Source organism: Rhineura floridana, chromosome 1 (assembly GCF_030035675.1).
Source record: "Rhineura floridana isolate rRhiFlo1 chromosome 1, rRhiFlo1.hap2, whole genome shotgun sequence".
Classification (NCBI taxonomy): domain Eukaryota; kingdom Metazoa; phylum Chordata; class Lepidosauria; order Squamata; family Rhineuridae; genus Rhineura; species Rhineura floridana.
This window is the reverse complement of record NC_084480.1, coordinates 105,062,935-105,084,912: the sequence shown is the minus strand read 5'-3', so window position 1 is coordinate 105,084,912 and position 21,978 is coordinate 105,062,935. Positions and strand designations below refer to the sequence as shown.

The following is a 21,978-nucleotide window of genomic DNA, read 5'->3' as shown; positions in this document are numbered from 1 at the left end:
CTTCATTTCCCATGCTGTCTGTTAGCATTATTTTATTTATTTATTTATTTATTAAACTTATATACCGCCCCATAGCCGAAGCTCTCTGGGCGGTTCACAAGACCAACATCAAAATACAATAAACACATATTAACAATTTAAAACACATTAAAAGTTTTAAAAAATTTAAAAAAGGTAAAACAGTTCCAACACATGCAAAAACATATTAAAATGCCTGGGCGAAGAGGAAAGTTTTAACCTGGCGCCGGAAAGATAGCAGTGTTGGTGCCAGGCGTATCTCCTCAGGGAGATTGTTCCATAAATCGGGGGCCATAAATTTTCAATTTCTTTTGAAAAGTTAAGATCTCTATATATTTGGCTAGCGGAGAGACGTTGGTGGAGTGTTTTGGCAGATTGTGGGAGACCCGTTTTACATTTAAACAGAAGGAAGGAGGAATGTATAATCGTACCAAAATAATCCCGTGAGGAGTAGGAGCAGGGCTGCCAGATACTCACCGGCCAAGACTGTGTGTTTCAAAGCTTCCTGGGCCATCATGTTAACTAATCCATTCAGCAAAGTGTCGAGGGCATTGCCCAGTTCCATCAGATATTTGGTTTCCCAGGCTAAACAGTACTGTTCTCTCGACTGAAGCAGGCTGCTCCATGGGGCAGTGAAAATCATTAGTATCTCTGGAAGACATATTTCTGCTTTATAGATCAGAAATTGATCAGTGTAACTGACTTATCACTGATAGATAAGCTGGCAAAATTCAAATAATTTCACAACTTGTCTTGTTACTTATAAAATTAGCAAATTTTTGATACTCCATGTTAACTCACAACAAAACAAGATTCAGCTTGTTGGTATTCTTTTGCTTGTAAACCTAAATACTTTTTTACAGCTAACAATCACATTGGTAAACTGTTGACTGTTAGTGAAACCCACAAACTACATGTCATCTGATCCAGTGGGCTGAGCAAGATGCCCTTTAATCTATCCAATTTAGACCAAGCTTGGCAGGATGCTACACTCAGCTTACAGCACAATGTTGACTGAAAGTAACAGGTCCTTATGGAGAGTCCTGAACAATAGTGGTGTACCCAATTGATTACTATACTATACACAAACCATGGTGCTGTATTCAGACAGTGCCCCCAGCAACAAGGCATGTTCAGAATATTGTCATTTAATGTCTGAGTTACAACATTCTGAACTTGCCTTGTTGATGCATTGTCACTTAGGCACTGTGGAATCTGCTTCCCAGTGAGGTCCACCTGGCACCTACATTAACATCTTTTTGATGCCAAGTAAAGACTTACATTTTTCCCAGGCTAAGACAATATTGTTTGTTGTTAGTATGCTGCCAAAGCTTTCTGTTGCTGTTATGGGGATTTTTTTGTTTTTATTGGTATAATATATTTATTTGTGTTTTTAACCGTGTTGTAAGTTGCTTTGGGTTACCCTTGGGTAGCAAGCAACTAACTAATCTAATAAATTACTGTTATTGCCAGAGCTTGGAAACGTTACTTTTTTGAACTACAACTCCCATCAGCCCAATCCAGTGGCCATGCTGGTTGGGGCTGATGGGAGTTATAGTTCAAAAAAGTAACTTTTCCAAGCTCTGGTTATTGCTACTCTCTGCAAAGCATGGTGCTGCAACCCCCCCCCTTAGCTGCACAAGGAGATTGTTGCCATCGATTAGTAATGTCACTACTGTATGAATGGCAGCACTCATACCTATTCTGCAACCCCAGTCTTGCAAAACTATAACCTCAGGCAGGTATAGCATAGGTTACAATAACCTACCTGTAGTATTTTCCTTCAGTGCTAGTGCTAGACCAAAAGCATTGGCCTAAGTTCCAGAATACTCCCTTATGGCAATAACAGCAACAGTTCTCCACTTTAGCTACTGGCCTTCTGGCTCAGTAGCGGATCAGGTAGGACAGTACACTGACCCACCCCCACTGACAATTACTTCTTGTATGTTCGCTGCCAACACTTTTTCTCTCTTTACCATGGATCTCTGAGAATGCAGTCACAAAATATTTTACTAAAGTTCTTATTTTCTGTAGCCTCTTTGGTAAGAGGTTATGGAGATACTCAAATTGGTTTCTTTAAAAAGAAGTAAACATAAAAATTCAAATATCCAAATGTCAGATCTATCTTAGCAACATGATATTTGGGATTTCAGGAGCCATTTAAAAGTGCACATGTCCCCTTTTGTTCAAAATTGTTGTATTATATCAAGGGTTGTTACTCTGTTACTAATGTCGTAACTTAATATTTTAGCTTCGACTTCATAAATACTTCATTTCCGTCTGAACTCCTAGTCACCAACTCTTCCCCTGCTGTCCCTAATAACCCTCAACATCTCTTCCTAACTCTAGCTCTGTCCAGCTATCTAATTCTACTCTTTTTCAACCAGCTCTCTCCACCTGTCATTCATTCCATCTCAACTCACAATTTCATCATAGTCCCCTGCTGTTAGTCATTCTACCACTCATTCTTCTGTTAGCTGCCCCTAGAACAGACAGATGCAAGTTCAAATTTCACTTCAGACAGATGTTCACAGGTTATTTTGTTAGTACATTCCTAAACTATTGAAACCATTTCTCATTAGGAACTTAATGGGACATAAGGATGGGGGGCACGCCCACTGACAAAACAAAGGAAGTAACTCCTGACTTGAGATAGTTGTGGCATGATGATCAGGAGCACTGGCCTAGGAAGCAGCAGCTGGGTGGTGAATCTATCTACAGGTTGGCATCACTTCTTACTGTAACTCCAAACTCCCTCAGGCATCTCACGTATATTTATAGTAAGCAGCTATTTTGAATAGAAAAATATGGACGTGGGAGAGTGGAAATAGCTAAGAATCAGTGGGACTAGATGGAGAACTTCGAACCTCTTCGTTACCGAAAATCATGTACATCATATAATAATAATAAAATTTTATTTAGCAGACGCCCATCTGTCCGACTGAACGGACACTCTGGGCGACTTACAATATAAAATACAATATAAAATACAATCTACTCATATACATAATCATCACATTATTAATATCATAACATCTCATCTGAAGACCATCTTACATTAATACAATGTAAAACCTAACCCACCCCAGAGATCCCATAGGCCTGCCTGAAGAGCCAGGTCTTCAAGGCTTAGCGAAAAGTCAGTAGGGAGGGGGCATGCCGAAGGTCAAAGGGAAGTAAGTTCCAGAGGGTGGGGGCCACGATCGAAAAAGCCCTCTCCCTGGTATGCACCAACCTAGCTGTCTTAGTCGGTGGGACCAAGAGAAGGTCCTGTGAGGCTGATCTTGTTTGGCGGCATATTTGGTGATACTGGAGGCGCTCCTTCAGATAAACTGGGCCGGAACCGTATAGAGTTTTAAAGGTTAAAACCAACAGCTTGAATTGGGCCCGGTATACAACTGGCAACCAGTGTAATTCAATCAACACTGGGGTGATATGATCGCGGCGGCGGGTCTGCTTTATTAAGTGTGCCGCCGCGTTTTGTACCAGCTGGAGTTTCCGGACCGTCTTCAAGGGTAACCCCACGTAGAGCGCATTACAGTAGTCTAATCGAGAGGAGATCAGGGCATGCATCACTCGTGGGAGCAGATGTATGGGAAGATAGGGTCGCAGCCTCTGTACTAGATGAAGTTGGTACCAAGCTGCCCGGCTCACTGCAGAAACCTGAGCCTCCATAGACAGCTGGGAGTCCAAAATGACCCCGAGACTGCGGACCTGGTCCTTCAGGGGCAAACTCACCCCATTAAGTATCAGGTCAAAATCACCCAACCTTCCCTTGTCCCCCACTAGTAATACCTCAGTCTTATCGGGGTTCAGCTTCAGCCTGTTCTCTCCCATCCATCCACTTACGGACTCCAGGCACTTGGACAAGGTATCCACAGCCAACTCTGGTGAAGATTTAAATGAGAGATAGAGCTGCGTGTCATCCGCATATTGGTGACACTGCAGCCCAAAACTCCTGATGATGGCTCCCAGCGGTTTCATATAGATGTTGAATAGCATGGGAGAGAGGATAGAACCCTGTGGCACACCACAGTTGAGGGGCCAAGGGTCTGAAACCTCATCCCCCAACACTACCCGTTGATATCTACCGGAGAAATAGGAACGTAACCACTGTAAGACAGTGTTAAGTTCATGACAGGCCCTCTGTCTTGCTCCTACCAACATGCCATGCATGTCACCTATGGTTATATCTCCAAGTGAGGTTTCAGTAGGGACTGCAACACAAGCCCAAGTGCCTGGACTTAATCCCACTGTCTTTGGTAATTGAGTTTCCCAGCGGACACAATTGAGTATCCAGTTGCAGGCATGAGAAGCCACTATCGTTACTCAGGTTCCTTTTATAGTGTTCTCCTGGTCCACTGTTATTTTGTTCTAGTCAGCAATCCAAGTTTCCTGCCCGCACACGCCTACTATTCCTTTCTTATCACTCCCCTCTAGGCAACACTTGTTCTTCCTGGTACTCATGGACCTGAACCTTATGAGAGTTCCTACAAGGCTAATGGAGCAGATCTATTCCACCTTTGGAATGGGTGGTTAGTTGGAGGGGAGGAAGGTAAACAAATCTGGAGAGGATCTGGGGTGAGGTATAGTGCTTTGCTATTGTTATCATTTGCAAAGTCATCCTTTAATGTGGCAGTACATGTGCCCGTTGATGTTAGGCAGACTCCCTTTCTATATTGTTTCAGATGTCTGCTGAAAACTTTTCTGTTTCAACAAGCCGATCCAGACACATGCTTTAGTTATCTATATTTGTTTTAAAAGTTTTATTTATTTTATATTTGTTTAATGGCAGTTTTATGTGTATTTGTTTTAACCTTGTTTGTGGATTTTAGTTGGATTTTGTTAATAATTTTATCTTGCACCTTGGAGAGTTTTTTGATCAAGTGGTTTATAAATTTTATAAAATAAATGACTCATGTATCTACTGCATGCTCCCTCAGAGGTAGGTCCCACTGAGTGCAATGGGTGAAGCAATCTATGCTTTAGAACAGATATGCTTTGAACTGCAGGTTGAGCAGTATGCTATAGCTAAAGAATGATGCTCTGTTTAGTGTGTGTGATGTTCCTGGATTCACAACATGGAGTCAACCAAACACAATTGCATCAGTTATGTAAGAGCCCTCCTAGAACAGGCCAAAAGCTCATTGAGTTCAGTGGCCAACCAGATGCTTATGAAGCTCCCAAGTGGGACATGAAGGCAAGAACATTAACCTGCTGTTGTTCTGCAGCAACTGGTATTCAGATGCATACAGCCTAAATGTAGTATAAAACCATCATGATTGTTAGCTATTAATATCTTTATTCTCCATGAATTTGTCTAATCCTCTTCTAAAGCCATCTGAACTGATGGCTATCACCAGATCATGTGGTGGTGAATTCCATAGTTATAATGTGCTGTGTGAAAAAGTACTGCCATTGTCTTCTCGCTGTTGAGCTTAATTAGATGAAGTATTATGAGAGGGGGAGAAAAAGCTCTCTTGACCCGCTTGTTCCATGCCATGTGTAAACCTTTATCTCAAGTCCCTCCTCCTTACTTGCCTTTTTTTTCTAAACTAAATAGCTTCAAACATTCCTTACTGAGCAATGACCTTTCAGATACTTTAAGATTATTTATATATTTATTTAAAATTAGGCTGCTGTTCTGAGCAAATGTCTTTCCAAATCAGCTTATCATCAAAACAAAAGATAAAAATAGTACAAAATTTATCACAGCAAGTCAACAGCACAAGACATAAAAACCATCACCCAGCTAATGAACATCATGTCTGGAAGGCCAGTTGGAAAAAAAAGTCTTCAGGGCCTTCCTAAAAGCCTGCAGTGTAGATACTTTGTGCAGGTCAATGGGAGGGAGTTCCCTAGTTGTGGGGCCACCCTAGAGAAGGGCCTGTCATTCATGGCCACCCACCTTAGGCCAACCAACCTAAGGGGTTAACATACCAGTAGAGCCTCCAAAGCACATCTTCAGATGTAGGCAGGATGGTATGGATGCAGGCAATAACTTTCAGTTCATCTGTTGCTAGCTGAATACTCTTTTGTTAGTGTGAACAAGAGAAAGTGAACAAGAGAAAGTGGTGCATGCCTGATGTGCACGGTAGTCAATAGGATTGATACTCCTACTGTGATAATGTTTGTTTGAAAGTTCAACCTATTGTTGTAAACGGAATTTACTTCAAATAAATGTACTTGGAAATATCCAGGAAATGTAGCCTTAGGCTCTTAACTGCACATTAATCCCAGTGATTTCAGTAAGATTTAGAATTGCATAACTCTTCAGGCATTAAGAGAGCCAGTGTGGTGTAGTGGTTAAGGTGTTGGACTACGACCTGGGAGACCAGGGTTCGAATCCCCACACAGTCATGAAGCTCACTGGGTGACCTTGGGCCAGTCACTGCCTCTCATCCTCAGAGGGAGGCAATGGTAAACCCCCTCTGAATACCGCTTACCATGAAAACCCTATTCATAGGGTCGCCATAAGTTGGAATCCACTTGAAGACAGTCCATTTCCATTTTTCAGGCATTAAAGGAGTCATATATTAATGTAATGGTTTCTTAAAGGGTTACCATTTGCTAAAAATACAAAATATTTCTCAGAACAACTTCTTGATAGCAGCTGAGTTTCTTAAGTTTTATTTTCAAATCATGTTTGTACTAATACTACATAAGCACAGGTTTCACTATAAGAAGCAGTGATTTCTACAAACGCATGAGGGCAGCTTCCTAATAATTTTGGTGTGCTTGTTGAAAGTATGTAGAAAGTCTTTATAGATTGTGGGTGTTCTTTTTGAAATTCGCTGTTCTGGAAACATGCTAAAGCCTGTTGCTGATTCTACCTCCTGAAGTAATCTACTTACTGGGCAACCATTTTTAACCATGAATAAATATGGTGTGTGTTTTGTGCATGCTTTAAACATTGCACATCATTGCATGCAGGATGGTGTGATGTCATTTATGTGTAGCTAGATACTTTAATGGTAGGGATTGAAAGAGATATTTGTACACTGAAGAAAGTAGTCCAATTGGTCACTCACCTAAACAACACGGCTACTGGAAAAGCTAGTTCAGGCATTGGAATTTAACAAGTAAGAAAGGTGGAGTGTCGCAGCCTATGGCAAAAAGATAAATTGGGCTGCTTCATTATAGAGCTAGATTTACATGTAATCAGTATTCAGAGTTGTTTGTAGGCCAATGTATAAATGACCCCTTATTCCCCTGCATAAAGAAGAAATTTCAGCAATTAAAAAAAGGCCATGCTTTCAGCCATGGATCTAAAATTGGGGAAAACTTAAGAGACCATTCTCTTTTCTCCCAGTATAACTAGTATAAGGAAAGCAATGTTTTTCAAATGGTTCTCTTCTGTGCTACAACCTCTTAACCATACAAAATCTGTAAATTTAAATATCATAATAATATGCTATTACCATTCTGTTTCAGTGGGCATTAATTGGTGTATGCCATTTGGTTGCAATTAAATTTTTTTTGCTTCTGTTAGTTTTCCAACTAAAATATAATGTTCGGATTTCAAATAACCTTAAAAGAACATATAATGGGTTTAGTCTTACAGCGGTTATGGGGGGGGAATGACACATTAAGGTATATTAATAAGACACAGTTCTCTTTTCTGAGTATTTATATTTCAGTTTCTTGCCATGATTCAGTGACTGATAAGGCATACGAGTATATCTTAATGCTTGCTCCTTGACCACACTCCCCTTTTGAATTTTAATTTCTTTTGAGTTGTGGAGCTTTGCTTGTACATTTTCAGAATTTCTTGAGCTGACAGTGATAGCAAATATTTAGCAATGAGTGACATTACACAAGGTTAAGACTTATTCTGAACTACTGTATAAAAAGAGCAGTTTTTTGTTGTTCAGAAATGAACATGTTCTACTCCAAATGATATCAAGTAAGAAACAGCTTTTGCCATATGACTTACTATGTACTTAATAAGCATGTGTCTCATCACTTGTACATATCTTAGCTGCTAATCCTTTCCAGTTCTTGTTTACAGTTGAGCCCAACCCAGATGTCAGTCACTTGCACTTTCCAGGACTACTGCACAAAGCAATGACAGGGAACAGGGCATGAGAACAGTAGATAGAGTACTGAATAGTGGCTTTAACTGAATTTGCTCAGGCCTATCTTTCACTCCAGGTTTGATATGCTGGCACCAAATTTGAAGTAAAAAAGAAATTGCCCAAATAAGGATGATTGTGGCATACAAGACACCACACTAACACTGCTTCTTGTGTAATTTGGTCAGGTACTTGGCATGGCTCCATATTCATCCCTTCTGCTATGTGGACAGCTTGGGTGTGACTTTTGCTGGGTGCACACATGGCACATGGGGGTGGGTGGAGGTCAAAAATAGCCCTATTCAGGTGTGTCCCTCTATGTTTTTGGTTTTCATCCCCAGCTTTGCATCTGACCTTAGGATTTTGGTTTTCCTGCTCTGAAAGCTGTGCTGGCCTGCAAAAGGATTGTGAGTCTTCAGAGGTCATGCTGGTGACTACTGGACAAAGAGCCTTCCATGTGGTGGCTCCCAAATTGTGGGACACCTGGTGCCTTATTTGCTATCATTTAGGTACCAGACATTGTCCTGTTCACACATGCATGCCATGGCTTTAAATTGAGATCCCCCTTTAAATTGTGTTAGCTGAGGAGTTTTTGGGGGGGAGGGGAGGGGGCCTGACACTTTTGTTTTATTTGTTCTTATCCTACTGATATTTTAATATGTAAGCCACCTTGGGGCTGTTCTAAGAAAGACAGCACAAAAATGCCATAAATAACAACCTTTCCAGTTGCTTCCAGCAAAGGAAAATGAATTTCTGCCAGCCGATTTTGGTTATCTTAAACTGTCCAAGTCCTCTTCTGTTTTAAATATGATCCATTTTCATGAAAGATCCTGTGGTAATGCATACTGAGAAACCTCAAGAATAAACTAAATTCTAAATTATAATGATTAGATTCCTCACATTCTGTTTTCCTAGGCTTAATTTTGTCCAGTTATCTTGTACTTGGCTATAACTCATGCAGTATTGTAGTGCAGAATGTGTTGTGTATGGGAAGGTCACATACTTGCTTCTAAAAAGCATGAATATATATTCTGTCTCAAACTTGTAGCATTAGCTGCAATACATGTGTACATTTTCATCTATCTTCCCCACTTCTTTTTGTAATAAAAGGGGGGAAATCCTGCTATTTCTGTTTTACAAAGATGCAGAGTAACCTTAATGTAAAGGAAAGAGACGTGGAGAGAAAAAACCCATCATGCTGATACTTAAAAAGAAAACTAAGCATATTTCTATATTAATGTAAAGCGATGCATGTATCCAATTAAAGTTGGCTTATAGAGAGAGAATACTAGAGTAGGAAGTGTATGTCAGGCAGGAAATGAGTGTCATGCTTTAGTTTCCTAATTACAGTATTTCATGCATTGTTACCATTAAAATGATGAACCTTGGGCTTTATCATAGATTCCTATTTGACAAGCTATAGATGATGAATGATTTTTAAGTAGCCCTTGGGAAAAGCCTGGACTCATCTTGGAGCTACACACATGGAACCCTTCTGGGCATGTCTCCTTGCATTCCAAGCACATTAAAACTACTGAGCTGCCTTTGTCATAATTTAGTAAGAAACATTTCCCTTTCCAGTTATGTCATAGTCCCTTAATTTATTTATTTGTTTATTTATTATTTAATTTGTATCCTGCCCTTCCTCCCAGTGGGAGCCCAGGGCGGCAAACAAAGCGCTAAAAACACTTTAAAACATTATAAAAACAGATCTTAAAATACATTAATACATTAATACATTAAATTAATGAAGTAGCAAAGTACGTGCAAGAAAAGCTCTCTCTCTCCCCTCACCCCCCCCTTGCCAAAAGAACACAGCTTAGCAACATCAAGCTTTCTTTCAGTGCTCAAGCCTAGAATAGTTTCTTGAAGTTTGCCTGGTGCCTCCCAAAACTATTAAAATGGGTAATGCTGTCAGACTGCTCCCAAGGAATACAAAAGGCTATCTTTTCCTCCGTTTCCTTTTGCGTACTAATTAATACAAACCAGAAGGGTGAGGAAGAGGGTTAGTTGCCTGGCTGTGAATATTTAAATCTAGTCTCTCTTAGTGATCTTGTTATATTCTCTTTCTCTGAAGCTTTCTTAAACCAGGAAGTGGATGGCTTTTCCTTTATCCTTGACGTCTCTTAATGAAATGGAGATAAGATCTTAATTTAAAAAAGAAAGAAAAAGTTACTTATTGCTGGAGTTGTTTGAAATATCTTCCACAGCCTGCAAACTTTTAGGGTCAAGGTTCAGTTCCTGCATCCTTCCATGGCTATTTGCTTTCCATATCTGAAAGGTTTCTAAGAGTTCATTGGACTAGAATTCTTGTCAGAAAGACTGTTCTGTAGCAGAAACAAGATTGTCTTGAAAAATTTGCTATTTCTAATTTATATGCCATTCTTAGAGGTTCTGGAAAAACTGTCATTAGCCCTGAGGAGTGTTGCGCTTGGACCCTGGTCCTAGTTATTGTTCTTCTACTAACAGTATAGTCCTATGCATGCCTACATGGAAGTAAGCCTCAATAATATCAGTTGGACTTACCTCCAGGTGTATTAAATTGTTGCCTAAATTGTAGCTTTATCATACATAAGTTGCACGCTTCTTCTCAGTTTCCCCTGTAAAATGGAAATTAATCACCTATGGTCATTTTGAGGATAATGGGTGGTATCCGAATAAGTCATACTCCGAGTAGACACTCTATGTACTTATGTTAGGCTAACTTAACTCTGTTGATTTTAGTGGGTCTTCTCTAAATATGATTAACTCAGATACCACCCAATACTTATGATGAAACCCTTTACCCTTTATGAAATGTAATTAAATAATTAACTACTACAGGACAAATAGGGAGCCAGTATGGTGTAGAGGTTAGAGTGTTGGACTATGATCTGGGAGACCAGGGTTTGAATCCCCACACAGCCATGAAGCTTACTGGGTGACCTTGGGCCGGTCACTGCCTCTGAGCCTCAGAGGAAGGCAATGGTAAACCACCTCTGAATACCGCTTATCATGAAAACCGTATTCATAGGGTCACCATAAGTCGGAATCGACTTGAAGGCAGTCCATTTCCATTTACAGGACAAATAATTTCAGAATTGTAGCAAATGTGTTGGAAAGTATTTTCTTTTGCCTGGATGAGCTCAGTGAAGAGGAAAGGGGGAAAGCCATTCAAAAGTAGGGGGTATGCACAGTATTTTGTGCTTTAAGAACACTCGACTGTTCTTGAATCCTATAACTATAAAGTTGTTGCTTTATATTGGAACTCCTTGATTGGAGTTGCTGGAGAAAAAAAGTGAGCTGGGTCTGCTGTTGAAGTTCTCTAGTGGTATTGCTGCATTTTTAATCTCAAACTTTCTTTTTGGTCTCCTTTTCTATTGGCATTTCTGTGCAGCGTTTTCAATGCCTCTCAAATATTGACATTTATTTTCAGAGATTTGATGTACCTAGAAATAAAACTAATGGTATAACAGACAAATTGCAACAACAGTAGCGCTGTTTGTAATTCCTGCTTTCTTGAAACACCATGATTTTCAGTAGCCAAGAGCAAACTGAGGGAAAGATAAGATACACACCAGCAAGCTCGCACCCATATAATGCCAGCCAATGGGAACAGGAAATCAGCCTTTCACCATCCCTGATGTTTTGCACAGGTCCTTGCCACAAGCACCCATTCAGTGAAGGCCTATATAAAAGAGCTGCATGCAAACTTTCTCTGACCACCCCATCCCCCTACAATTGCTCTTTAGTAGTTGTATGATCACTGTAAATCTTGTTGGGTACCGGAGCTTGAAAGGATAGACCAAAGAATGTCACTAAGTAGATGAGGTAAAGAAATGCTTCTGATTCTATTGTCTAGACTGTAATGTGACTACCAGCATGTTTTGTGGTAGCACAGCCCATTTCTATTTTCTCACCAGCTCTGACAACAGAAACACAGCAAAAATGCTGACATTACTTTTCTCCTCTGCTTCTTCAGGAGGATATCATTTAGTCAAGTGTGTCGTTTAAGTGCCATATTTTTTTGTCACTACTGCTAATCTTTCCATGCCTTCTGCCTCTGAGTTACTGAACTGATTACAAACGGGTTATTGATTTGGTTGCATAAGGGTTACCTTTTATTATTTATTTATTAAATTTATATCTCGCCCTTCCTCCCAGAAGAGAGCCCAAGGTGGCAAACAAAACACTACATGCCTTTTATATGTAATACATAGTGGCAGCAAATGAATTCAGTGATTGGGACCATTGTAGAATACACAGCTTTGTGACCATGATCCTCAGAAGGTTGACTATATTCAGATTTTGTATAATTACATTTTGTTCTAATGTGATTGTATTAATATAATTATATTTTGTCCTAACAAAATATGATTGTGATCACATACCTGTGGGTATCACATTTTAATCAGTTCAAACAAAACAAGCATATAAAAAAGCAAGGTTACATATAGGAAGAAATTAGACACTATACCGACTCTCCTTGAACTGTGCAATTAAAATTAGCCAAGTGCCTTCTAAGAACCTCATAATTCTAGCTAATATATGCAGGAAGTGTGAATTAAATGATTTTAAAGCCAAGCTCCCTTTTCTGTTTGTGGTCTAAAATCTTTGTTCCCATCGTTGCCGCAGTAGCCTTTGCAATAAATTAGTTTCCAGTTAATCTTTCCCACTCTGCAAGGCCTGGAACCTTAGCACTGAAATGGAGTTATCTAAGTTGAGTTATTTTCTTTTTCCTAAGGAATAAACGCTATTTTCAGTATTATTTCTCTACTGGTGCTATTATCATATCCCTGCAAATTATTCTCCATTGCTTTGTGTCACCTGTGATGTGAATCATTTGTAATTTTAATTGTATACACTTATAATATGCAAAGTATTTTCTTTCTTGTTTTTTTTTAAAGCCGTGTTTTCCTGCCAGCACTTGACCTTGAGTTCTGAGTCATCTTGGCTTCCTCAGTTCTTACATTCTCTTCGCAAAGAAGCTTTCATAGGATGAATCTAGGCAATTTAAACCAACTACCAGACACCACAGTAACAAAACAGTGCTTCCCTTTTGCATTCTCAAGCAGTTGTTTTTCAGGCTTGATTCTTCTTATTTTGAATTTCTTCTGAACTAGTGTATTGTACTTAATAACAATTTTGTAGCTATAGCAGATGTGGAACTCAGAATCGCAAGAGCTCAACTTTCACATTTAGTTCATGTTTTGTTTCGTTTTACAGTGCTTCTAGTGCTTATGGCTGTGAAAGATAAGCTTGGAACCATGTTATTATTCTCAACTGCACTGTGTTCTAATGGTCAGAGGACATAAGAGAAATGCTTTAATTCCAAGGAGCCAGTTATAGGAGGCTAAAGAAATTGTGCATGTGACTAATGAAATATAGGCCCCATCTGTACTGTACATTTAAAGCAGTATCAAAATGCTTTAAACAGTTAGGGGTTCCCCTCACAATGTTACAATTCCCAGAGTGGCTTAACAATCAATCCCTCTTCCCAGGGAATTCTGGGAATTGTAGCTGTGTGAGGGGAATAGGGGTCTTCTATCAAATCCCAGTGCCTTTAACAAACTACAGTTCCCAGAATTCTTTGGGAGAAGCAATGGCTGTTTAAAGTGGTATAATAGTGCTTTAAATGTATAGTGCAGATGGGGGCATAATTTTCATTGTTGTGGGTTCTGCACTAGATCAGCAAAGCCAATCTTAATACTCATCGGAGCCTTCAGTTGGCAGCTTGGGAACTGCAGCTCCACATGTGGTTCCCTAATGTGCATAACCTATTTATTTAGATCTTTGTGAAAGATTGTAGAACACTTGTATGCTTTAGAAGTGGTACACAAACAAAGCCTAATTGTTCTTAATCATTTGTGGGAGTCAGGTCTTGCATATATTGGAGCAAGGAGTCCTCACTTTAAGAAGTGAGAAGTTAAATCTCAAGAGAATAGATGCGATATTTCTTTTACCGTCGCAGAAAGAGGAGCTGTTTCCTGCCTTCAGTTCTTCTCGTTTTCTCCCGCTAGATAGGGCAGGCACAGCATACTTCAGGGCATCTGCTGGGAACCCCCAGGTAATATAGTTGCTGATGCTATATGTCCTTAGGAGCCAAGACTGGAAAGATAAGTAAAAGAGGGGGATTTTAAGTGAAATATTTGGGGGTTAGGTAAGAGTGTTCTTTTGAGGTCCTAAGAGAAGCCTGAAAAGTCTGATTAGTCATCAAGGAGTACAGTTCTTGTTGAAGGCACATTTGCATGAGTGGCCTCCTGCATGACTTGTTTGCGTTGGGGTGGCTGAGTCACATCTGTCTCCCAAAAGGTGCAAGGAGAAGCTTACTTGGTAATTATGCTTGCCCAAAGAGTGTCAGCGTAACCTAGCATGATGATATTTCCATGTTAATACATGATGCTTAGCACTGCTGTAAACATCTCTAACAAGAAAGTTGCTAGCAGTGTGGATTTTGACTGATTAGAGAGAACATTGGGAAATGCTTCCCTTTAGCCTTACTCCTTCCTCCCTGCCTAGAAGTGACACAAACCCAGCAGAGAATAACTGTGGCTTTATTTGGAGTCCATGGTGGTGTTGTAATAGTTACCCGTTCTCTCTTCAGCCATCCATATATGACAACATATCTATTTTGCATCTGAGAGGATTTTCAAAAGATATTTAATATGGACACTGAGTGTTTGGTTCAAAGAGAAGTCAGAAATCTCAGTAAGTAGTCCTGAGGCCTTTGGCTGGAATCCAGACAGCTACTTTAAATGTGCCCAACTAAGTTTGCAATCAAGACAATAAGTAATTGGTTAATTCTTGCCATAAAAATGGTAGCATGCACCTTTCCTAAACAATCCAGAAAATAATGTAATTAATGTTGACATTTTTAACAACTCTTCATAGAGAATACACACTCCATCACATTGCATATGGCTTTTTTAAAGTTTTTAAAACAAGAAATTAAGTGGTTGTTGATGTTGTGGGATTTTGAATTTCAAATGCGGCTAAATAAATATGAACTCTTAATATTTCTTTTAGAAAATTAATGCAAAACTCCATGAAGGGGTATGTCAGCATTGTAAGGAGGTCCTGGAATGGCGTGTAAAATTCAACAAATACAAACCGTTAACACAGCCTAAAAAATGGTAAGTACGGTGTTCCATAGCTTACTACTTTGCCATTATTTCGTCTGCTCAATGAAGTCCACTAGTTCTGCTCTTTATGCTTATATTAGCTTGTTACATCTTGGGTACGTGGAAGGCAGATCAGGCCACTTGAATGCATGCTGTGACCTGTTTGCAGTGCACTTTGCAGAGAAAATAACTCAAAGGCTTACCTCAGTCCTATCTCTTCCTCTTGTGGGTTACAGCTATGCCACACAGTTGAAAGAAAGCAAGAACTGGCTGTTACACAGGAATTGAGGTTGGGTCCCAGCACTGAAGAGGGCTAGACCCCGCTATGTTTATCCTTATGTTGATCTTCCCTTTTTTTTTTAAGACTGCAAAATACTAAAGACAGCCACAGTACTAAAGATACTTGGCTGCATTTGGATGTCACGATAAACCACAGTCTGAACTCAGCCATGGTCTTGTTATTTCGGGGAATTAATTTGCAAGTAATGAGGCATGCTAAAGAAATGTTAATACAAAACTCTTACAAAGTAAACTGTCATTAAACTGGAGCTAAACACTTCCTTAACATTTTTAAGATAAATAGTCTTCAGTGCACTTGAACTGCTTCAAGCCTACATTGCTTGAATAGATATTGGTTGCTTTCCCATACATTTGGAAGCAAAAAACATGGCCATGCATGTAACAAAGCTCCAGTCTATTATTTTTAAATGAGAAGCAGCCTCAAGAGGCTGTGCATTTGAGCATAGAAACTGTGGAGTATGCAGAACTCTTGCCTTGATAGGGAGGAAGCAACTTTGAGCAGAACACAAAAGGGGTTTTTTAAGCACCCCCTTTTTCCCTGACATTTATTCACTTATATTTACTTACAATCAAGTCTGCCTGCTTTCCATTAATAAAGAACAAAAGATTGGGCTTTCTTACATGTGTTTTGGGTGTAATGTGCAGTCTGCTTCTCAGGAGTAATACCTTTGCATCACTAGATGATTCATACACAGGAACGCCTTGCAGTTATCTTACAAACAACGTTTAGACTTACCTTTGTTTTTAAAAGTATCATATCAGTGTTACTTAGTCTCTATTGCGAGACAAAAGGGTGTGTTTGAAACAAACTTTGTGACTAAGGCTTGCCTAGGAATAAGTGCCTCTGAACTCAGTGGGCCTTAACAGGGCAGTTTTCTTAGAAGTAAGAGCTTTATTTTGAAGTCATTTAATAATTTTCTGCATGCCTGTGAGTTCTCTCTTCATGTTATGCTTTTACCCCCAAATAATGCTGCCAATAAAGATATTTTGTATGCTTTTGAGATTAATGAATTTGGTGGAGGGAACATTTGTGATATGCACAGAAGTATACTGGCTGATCAATGTACATGCCTATATGTTCAAAATTTCCAGCTCATCTCAGTCACATCTTTCCACAAGTATGTCTTTGTATTTCCCTGAGTTTAAAAAGCATCTGGACTTCAGAAGAGGTGATTTTTCAGTATTGTACATGTTTAGTGTGTGTGCACAGCTGTTCGGATATATAAGAGAACTATTTGGATCTGCATTGCAGCTTAAAAGAAGCCTTAAAGCTTAAATATCTTCACTGTAAATAACTGTTGTGGTGTCTATTTATGCCACATATGTAGAAACTAATGTAAAGGAGGGGAACCTCTCCACTCCACCACCCCTTTGATAAGAAAGTTACATAGTTTATTTTTTTAAATGGACCAAAATTTTCCTCCTCCTATGATTTCAGAATTTCTGAATGTCTTAACATCTTCTCTTACTTTGGTATCTTATTCTCGGCAAGATAAGCATTGATTGATTGATTGATTGATTGATTGATTGATTGATTGATTGCACTTGTATACCGCCCCATAGCCGAAGCTCTCTGGGCGGTTTACAGCAATCAAAAACATTAAAACAAATATGCAATTTAAAACACATATTTTAAAAACAATTTAAAACAATCTTAAAATTAAAGCAGCCATTGTTTGTGGAAAATATTCTTCTTAACTATTTTCATTAAACTTTTGTGTTTCTTTTAATAGTGTGAAATGTCTACAGAAGACCATAAAGGATTCTTACCACATCATCTGCAAGTCTTGTGCTTGTGAATTAGATCTATGCGCTAAGTGTGGAAAGACAGAAGAAATTGTGATTCCGTAAGCATTTCACTTAACCTTTTTGCAGTGTCTTCTACCCTGATTTCTTATGCTCAGGTGTTGGTAAGTTTTGTTTGGTGTCCAACCAAAAACTTGCTGATGCCTGGACCCTCTTTGCCTAATGGGCAGGCAGAGGCAAGTACAAAGCCATAACAAATGCCAGGCTTCTGCCAAGCTCCATAGTTGGGGGCAAATCCCAGACTCTTGTCACTTGCTGAAGCTTGGCAAATCTCTCACAGTGGCAACAGGGGCAAGTGAGATTGTCAAGCCCTGCTTATGCTGTGGATTATTTCATGATGAATACCTTGGATTTGATGAGTATATCTGTTTAAGCCATATGAATTTGTTACTACACAGTAAGAGTCATCCGAACTAGTCCTGGGGTATTTTTGAATGTTAGAGAGAAGCAGGGGAGAAGGGATCACAAGCAACTTGTATGTTCTATTTCTCTTTTTTTATAATGGCTTAAAATGCAGCCCTTGCATCTCTCTGTGCTCCCTCCCTCCCCTGGGTTAATGCAAATGTTCTCCCTGCATGTGAAACACCTGCATCTCTCTTTGGGTGGAGGTGTTGGAGTTCTGGTTGGACAGCCATGGACATAGTCACTTGGGGGTAGTGTAGCCTCTTGTGACTTCTCCTCCCCTTCAGCTTTTCAGTAAAGCCTGAAAAACCAACATAATAAACCTTTATTATTTAAATAATATTTTTAAGAGCCTATTTGGATGCTCTTCACCCAAACAAGACATCCCCTCCCCTCAGGCTGTCAGTCTGAAAGAGAGGATACAAAAAGGAAAAGGGATGAGGGAGGAAGAGGAAAATGAGCAAAGGCAGGCAGCAGTTTTGTAACAAAGGTGTTATAAGGACCAGCCTGGGGGAAAAACAGTTGAGAGAGATACACACACAGAGTGGCCTTGCTTCCCAGCTTTCCTTCTGTATCCTGATGGAATGGCTGCTGCTAGATGACAGTTGTGGGAGAGGAGGAGTCATTAAGTTCAGTGCTTCCATATGAGGGTGATTAGGTTTGCCATCTTAGGCACAGGCTTGGACCCTTCCCTTGCCTACTCAAGTGGCCAAACTAATTTCCTAGAACAAAATACAGTACATTGAGGAAACTGTACAAGCTTGGTCACATAAAGGAGCTGTACTTAATATTGCAAATGCTCACAGCTTGGGTATATCTGTCCATACAAATGATTAGAATGGAACTACCAGAGTTAATCCAACTGGTTTGTTGGTGGTAATAGTTTTGGAGGCCCTCTCCAAATGATGATTTTTAGCACAATAAATATAAAGTCGTCATGAGGGGTTTCCCCCCCTAAGATAGTAATACTGTTATATAGAATTTTTCCAGGGATTCAGACAGCCATGTTTTGTTACTGGGAGAATGCCATTTTCTTCATAACTAGCATATCTATAGTGATTTTACAGAATGTGGTTATATGGCTGATACCTATTTGGATGTTGACATCACTTATAGTGAGGAATCGCTTCTGACTACACTTCATTAATAATCAGAAAACAGTGCTAATGGTCCCAGATTGGGGCTAACACAGGTATAGAGAAAAAAATTAATGCCTGAGAAGACAGTGCACTCTTGCCTAAATATTTGTAGAAATTCTCTCCTAGCCATTGCAGGGACATTGCCATTTGAACATTGTAACCAAAAGTTAAAAACAGTGTTTTAGCTATTAGGCTAAAATAGCTAGCCTATAAGGGGACAGGGGGAGTATAAATGTACAGCTTTATTTTCATTAGCAGTCTGTGATAAAACTGTTGCCCACTTTGCAATGCTAAATATATTTAAGTAATGTGTCATAAGAGAAATAGATAATAAATATGATGACAGATGCCTTGGATTTGCCAAATGATGCTTCGTAGTTCATACGCTAAACAGAAAAAAGAACCCCAACCTGAGTTTGGTTCTATAGAGCAGGGGTGGGGACCCTTTTTGACTTCATGGGCCAGATCCGTATTTGGCCAGAATAGGCTTCGCGGACCAAATTTGACAGGTGGGCAAGGTTGCCCACCTGTAAATCACATGAGTGACAGGAGATGCTGGGCCCCTGAGAGACGCACGCAGCCAAACTGAGCAAAATTTAGTCCTTGCTTGGCTGAACTGAGCAGGATCCTGCTGAACTGAGCAGGATTTAACCCCTGTTCATCAATGGATTGATTGGGGGTTAAATCCTGCTGCCCTGACTGTGCATACCTATTCCCTGCTGGGACCAGGTGCACACAGCCAATGCAGGATTTAACCCTGTCCTCCTGCCCATGAGCTGGTGGGAAAGGTTTTGGGGAAATGGCCTTGCAGGCCAAATTGGATCCCCTGGCAGGCCAAGATTGGCCCGTGACCAGAGGTTCCCCACCCTGATAGAAAGCATAACAACTGTCCTTATTACTCTTGTATCCTCAATTTCTCTTTACTTAGCATGAGGCATTAACTAGCAGTTGCAGTGCTCTCATGAGGTTTCATTCTCTTCATTGTTGCATTAAGTTGTGAGGAACATATGTCTCTTCTCCCCCATCAAATCCCAATTTTAAAATTCAGGGATGACATTTGAGAGATGATATTGTGTGTATCTTGTCTCAGGATTCAGACTAGTCTAGAAAAGACTGAGAACGAGCCTTCCAAAAATGATCAAAGGAGAAATGGAAGCGGTGAATTTGAGGAAGGCGATGAACTGAACATAAGTCGCATGGAAGATGAAGAAAAAGACCTAAATTTACTCATGAAGCATGTTAAAAATTTAAAAACAGAAGGGACAGGACTTTGATGATCTCTCCAAAGACAAGGTTTCAGTACAAATTCTGTTTCCAGCCTGGAGACTATATACCTACAGGAAAGACCATTGCTTATCGGACACTTTTGCCAAGATTGACCACTGTTGTCCACGCACTGGTAACCTCCAGGCTGGATTACTGTAATGCACTCTATGTGGGGCTGCCCTTGAGGTTGGTCCTGAAGCTGCAGCTGGTGCAAAATGCAGCGGCAAGACTGCTCACTGGGGCAGGGTATTGCCAACATGTCACCCCACTGCTGAAATAATTGCACTGGCTGCCCATTTGCTACTGGGCCAAGTTCAAGGTTCTAGTTTTGGTGTACAAAGTCCTATACAGCTTGGGACCAGGATACCTGAAAGAGCGCCTTACCCCTTATATAACCAGTTGATCACTGCGCTCTGCTGATGAGGGCCTCCTGCAGATACCATCTTATCAGGAGGTTCGTTCTGCACAATATAGGAAACGGACCTTTAGTGTGGCGGCACCTACCCTGTGGAATTCCCTCCCCTTAAATATTAGGCAGGCGCCATCTCTGCTATCTTTTCGGTGCCTTTTGAACACTTTCCTCTTTCAACAAGCCTTTTAAGTTGAGACCTGTCCCGGTCTGCATCTGTGTTAGAATTGCTTTTAATATGTTTTCTTTAATATGATATTTTTAACCCTTTTTAAAAAAAATGTTTTTAAAGCTTTTTTTGTTTTGTTTTTAGCGTTGTTTTGTGTTAATGTATTTTGAGGTCTTTTTATTATGTTTTAAAGTGTTTTTAGCATTTCTGTTTGCCGCCCTGGGCTCCTGCTGGGAGGAAGGGTGGGATATAAATCAAATAATAAATAAATGAATAAAATAAATAAAGATTGTGTCCCATCTTTTATATAGTGCAGGAATTTGGGGTGGCCATTGCAGAGATACACTCGATGTAATTCAAGATAAGTTTTTGCAAATGCTTTTGGCAGTATCACAGTGTACCCATGCATTACTAAGGGCTGAAGTAGACCGCCGTTCTCTAAAAGCCACTATTCATAAAGTGATTATATTGTACTAGAAAAAGTTATCCTCTTCCAGATCAACACTTAGCAAAATTATGTTTTTTATACTTACAGAGCAGAGAAGATTGGGTACAATTTTGTAGAAGTCTGATGCTGAGCTGTTCAATTCCCTTAGCAATGACATCACAGGATGTATCTGATTGTAAGATCCAGGATAACGTTTTTTCAAAGATGCCAAAAGAGATTTTGAAGAACTGCAAGTCTGCCATTTGGTATACCAAAATTAAACTGGATCCTAAAAGGTCAACTTATTTGCAGGAATTAACCTTTTTTTCTGTTAGGCATGCTTTCACCCCACTTAGATTTCAAACTATGCCTGCTGAATATCTGCCTGGCAGATCTTCTGATAGGCCAGTAAAAGAACATTTTTGTGTATGTGGATTAGGTCAAATTGAAGATGTTATGCATAATAGTCTATATTGCCCTTTATATATGTACCATGGGCTAGGATTCTTCTCCCTCTTCAGACCTCTCTAGAAGGTCAATTGGATGATTTTAAGATCAGATGATTGCTGGCTGATGTAGATAAATTCATTACTTATAGGGTATCTTTATTTGCTTTAGCTGCAATAAAGCTGCCTTTTTAAAATCATACTAGTGCCAAATGTTGGCGGGGGGGCTTTTCAATTAATTTAATTGTTTAAAATTTTATTTGTATTTTCAGGGTCTTATCCTTGTTTTATTGGATTGATTATCTCTGTTTTTATGTAAGTGTACATAGTATTTGTTTTCAGTGATCCTTCTTTACGATATTTAAATCTTCTTTTGAAAAATATTTATATCAGTTCCTGGTTTAAATTCTTTATTGTTAAA

General features: G+C 39.6%; 1 protein-coding gene and 1 long non-coding RNA gene across 3 annotated transcripts in view; one reads left to right on the top strand and one right to left on the bottom strand.

Moving 5' to 3' along the window:
* C1H9orf85 (chromosome 1 C9orf85 homolog) overlaps positions 1-21,978 on the top strand; it is a 24,165-nt gene extending 2,187 nt beyond the window's left edge. Inside the window, exons 2-4 of one of the 2 annotated variants that reach the window (XM_061628079.1) lie at positions 15,099-15,205; positions 17,227-17,340; positions 21,220-21,978. In XM_061628079.1, coding sequence (XP_061484063.1) covers positions 15,099-15,205; positions 17,227-17,340; positions 21,220-21,256 — 258 coding nt within the window. In that variant the 3' untranslated portion in view covers positions 21,257-21,978. Of the gene's footprint in view, positions 1-15,098; positions 15,206-17,226; positions 17,341-19,930; positions 20,972-21,219 lie in introns of those variants that run through there. The other variant, XM_061628070.1, reaches the window with a different exon arrangement.
* Positions 2,442-15,611, bottom strand: LOC133385324 (uncharacterized). Its single transcript, XR_009762851.1, has 3 exons — positions 15,397-15,611; positions 14,036-14,180; positions 2,442-2,501 (listed from the first exon to the last, which is right to left on the bottom strand). It is a non-coding gene; the product is annotated as an uncharacterized LOC133385324 (long non-coding RNA).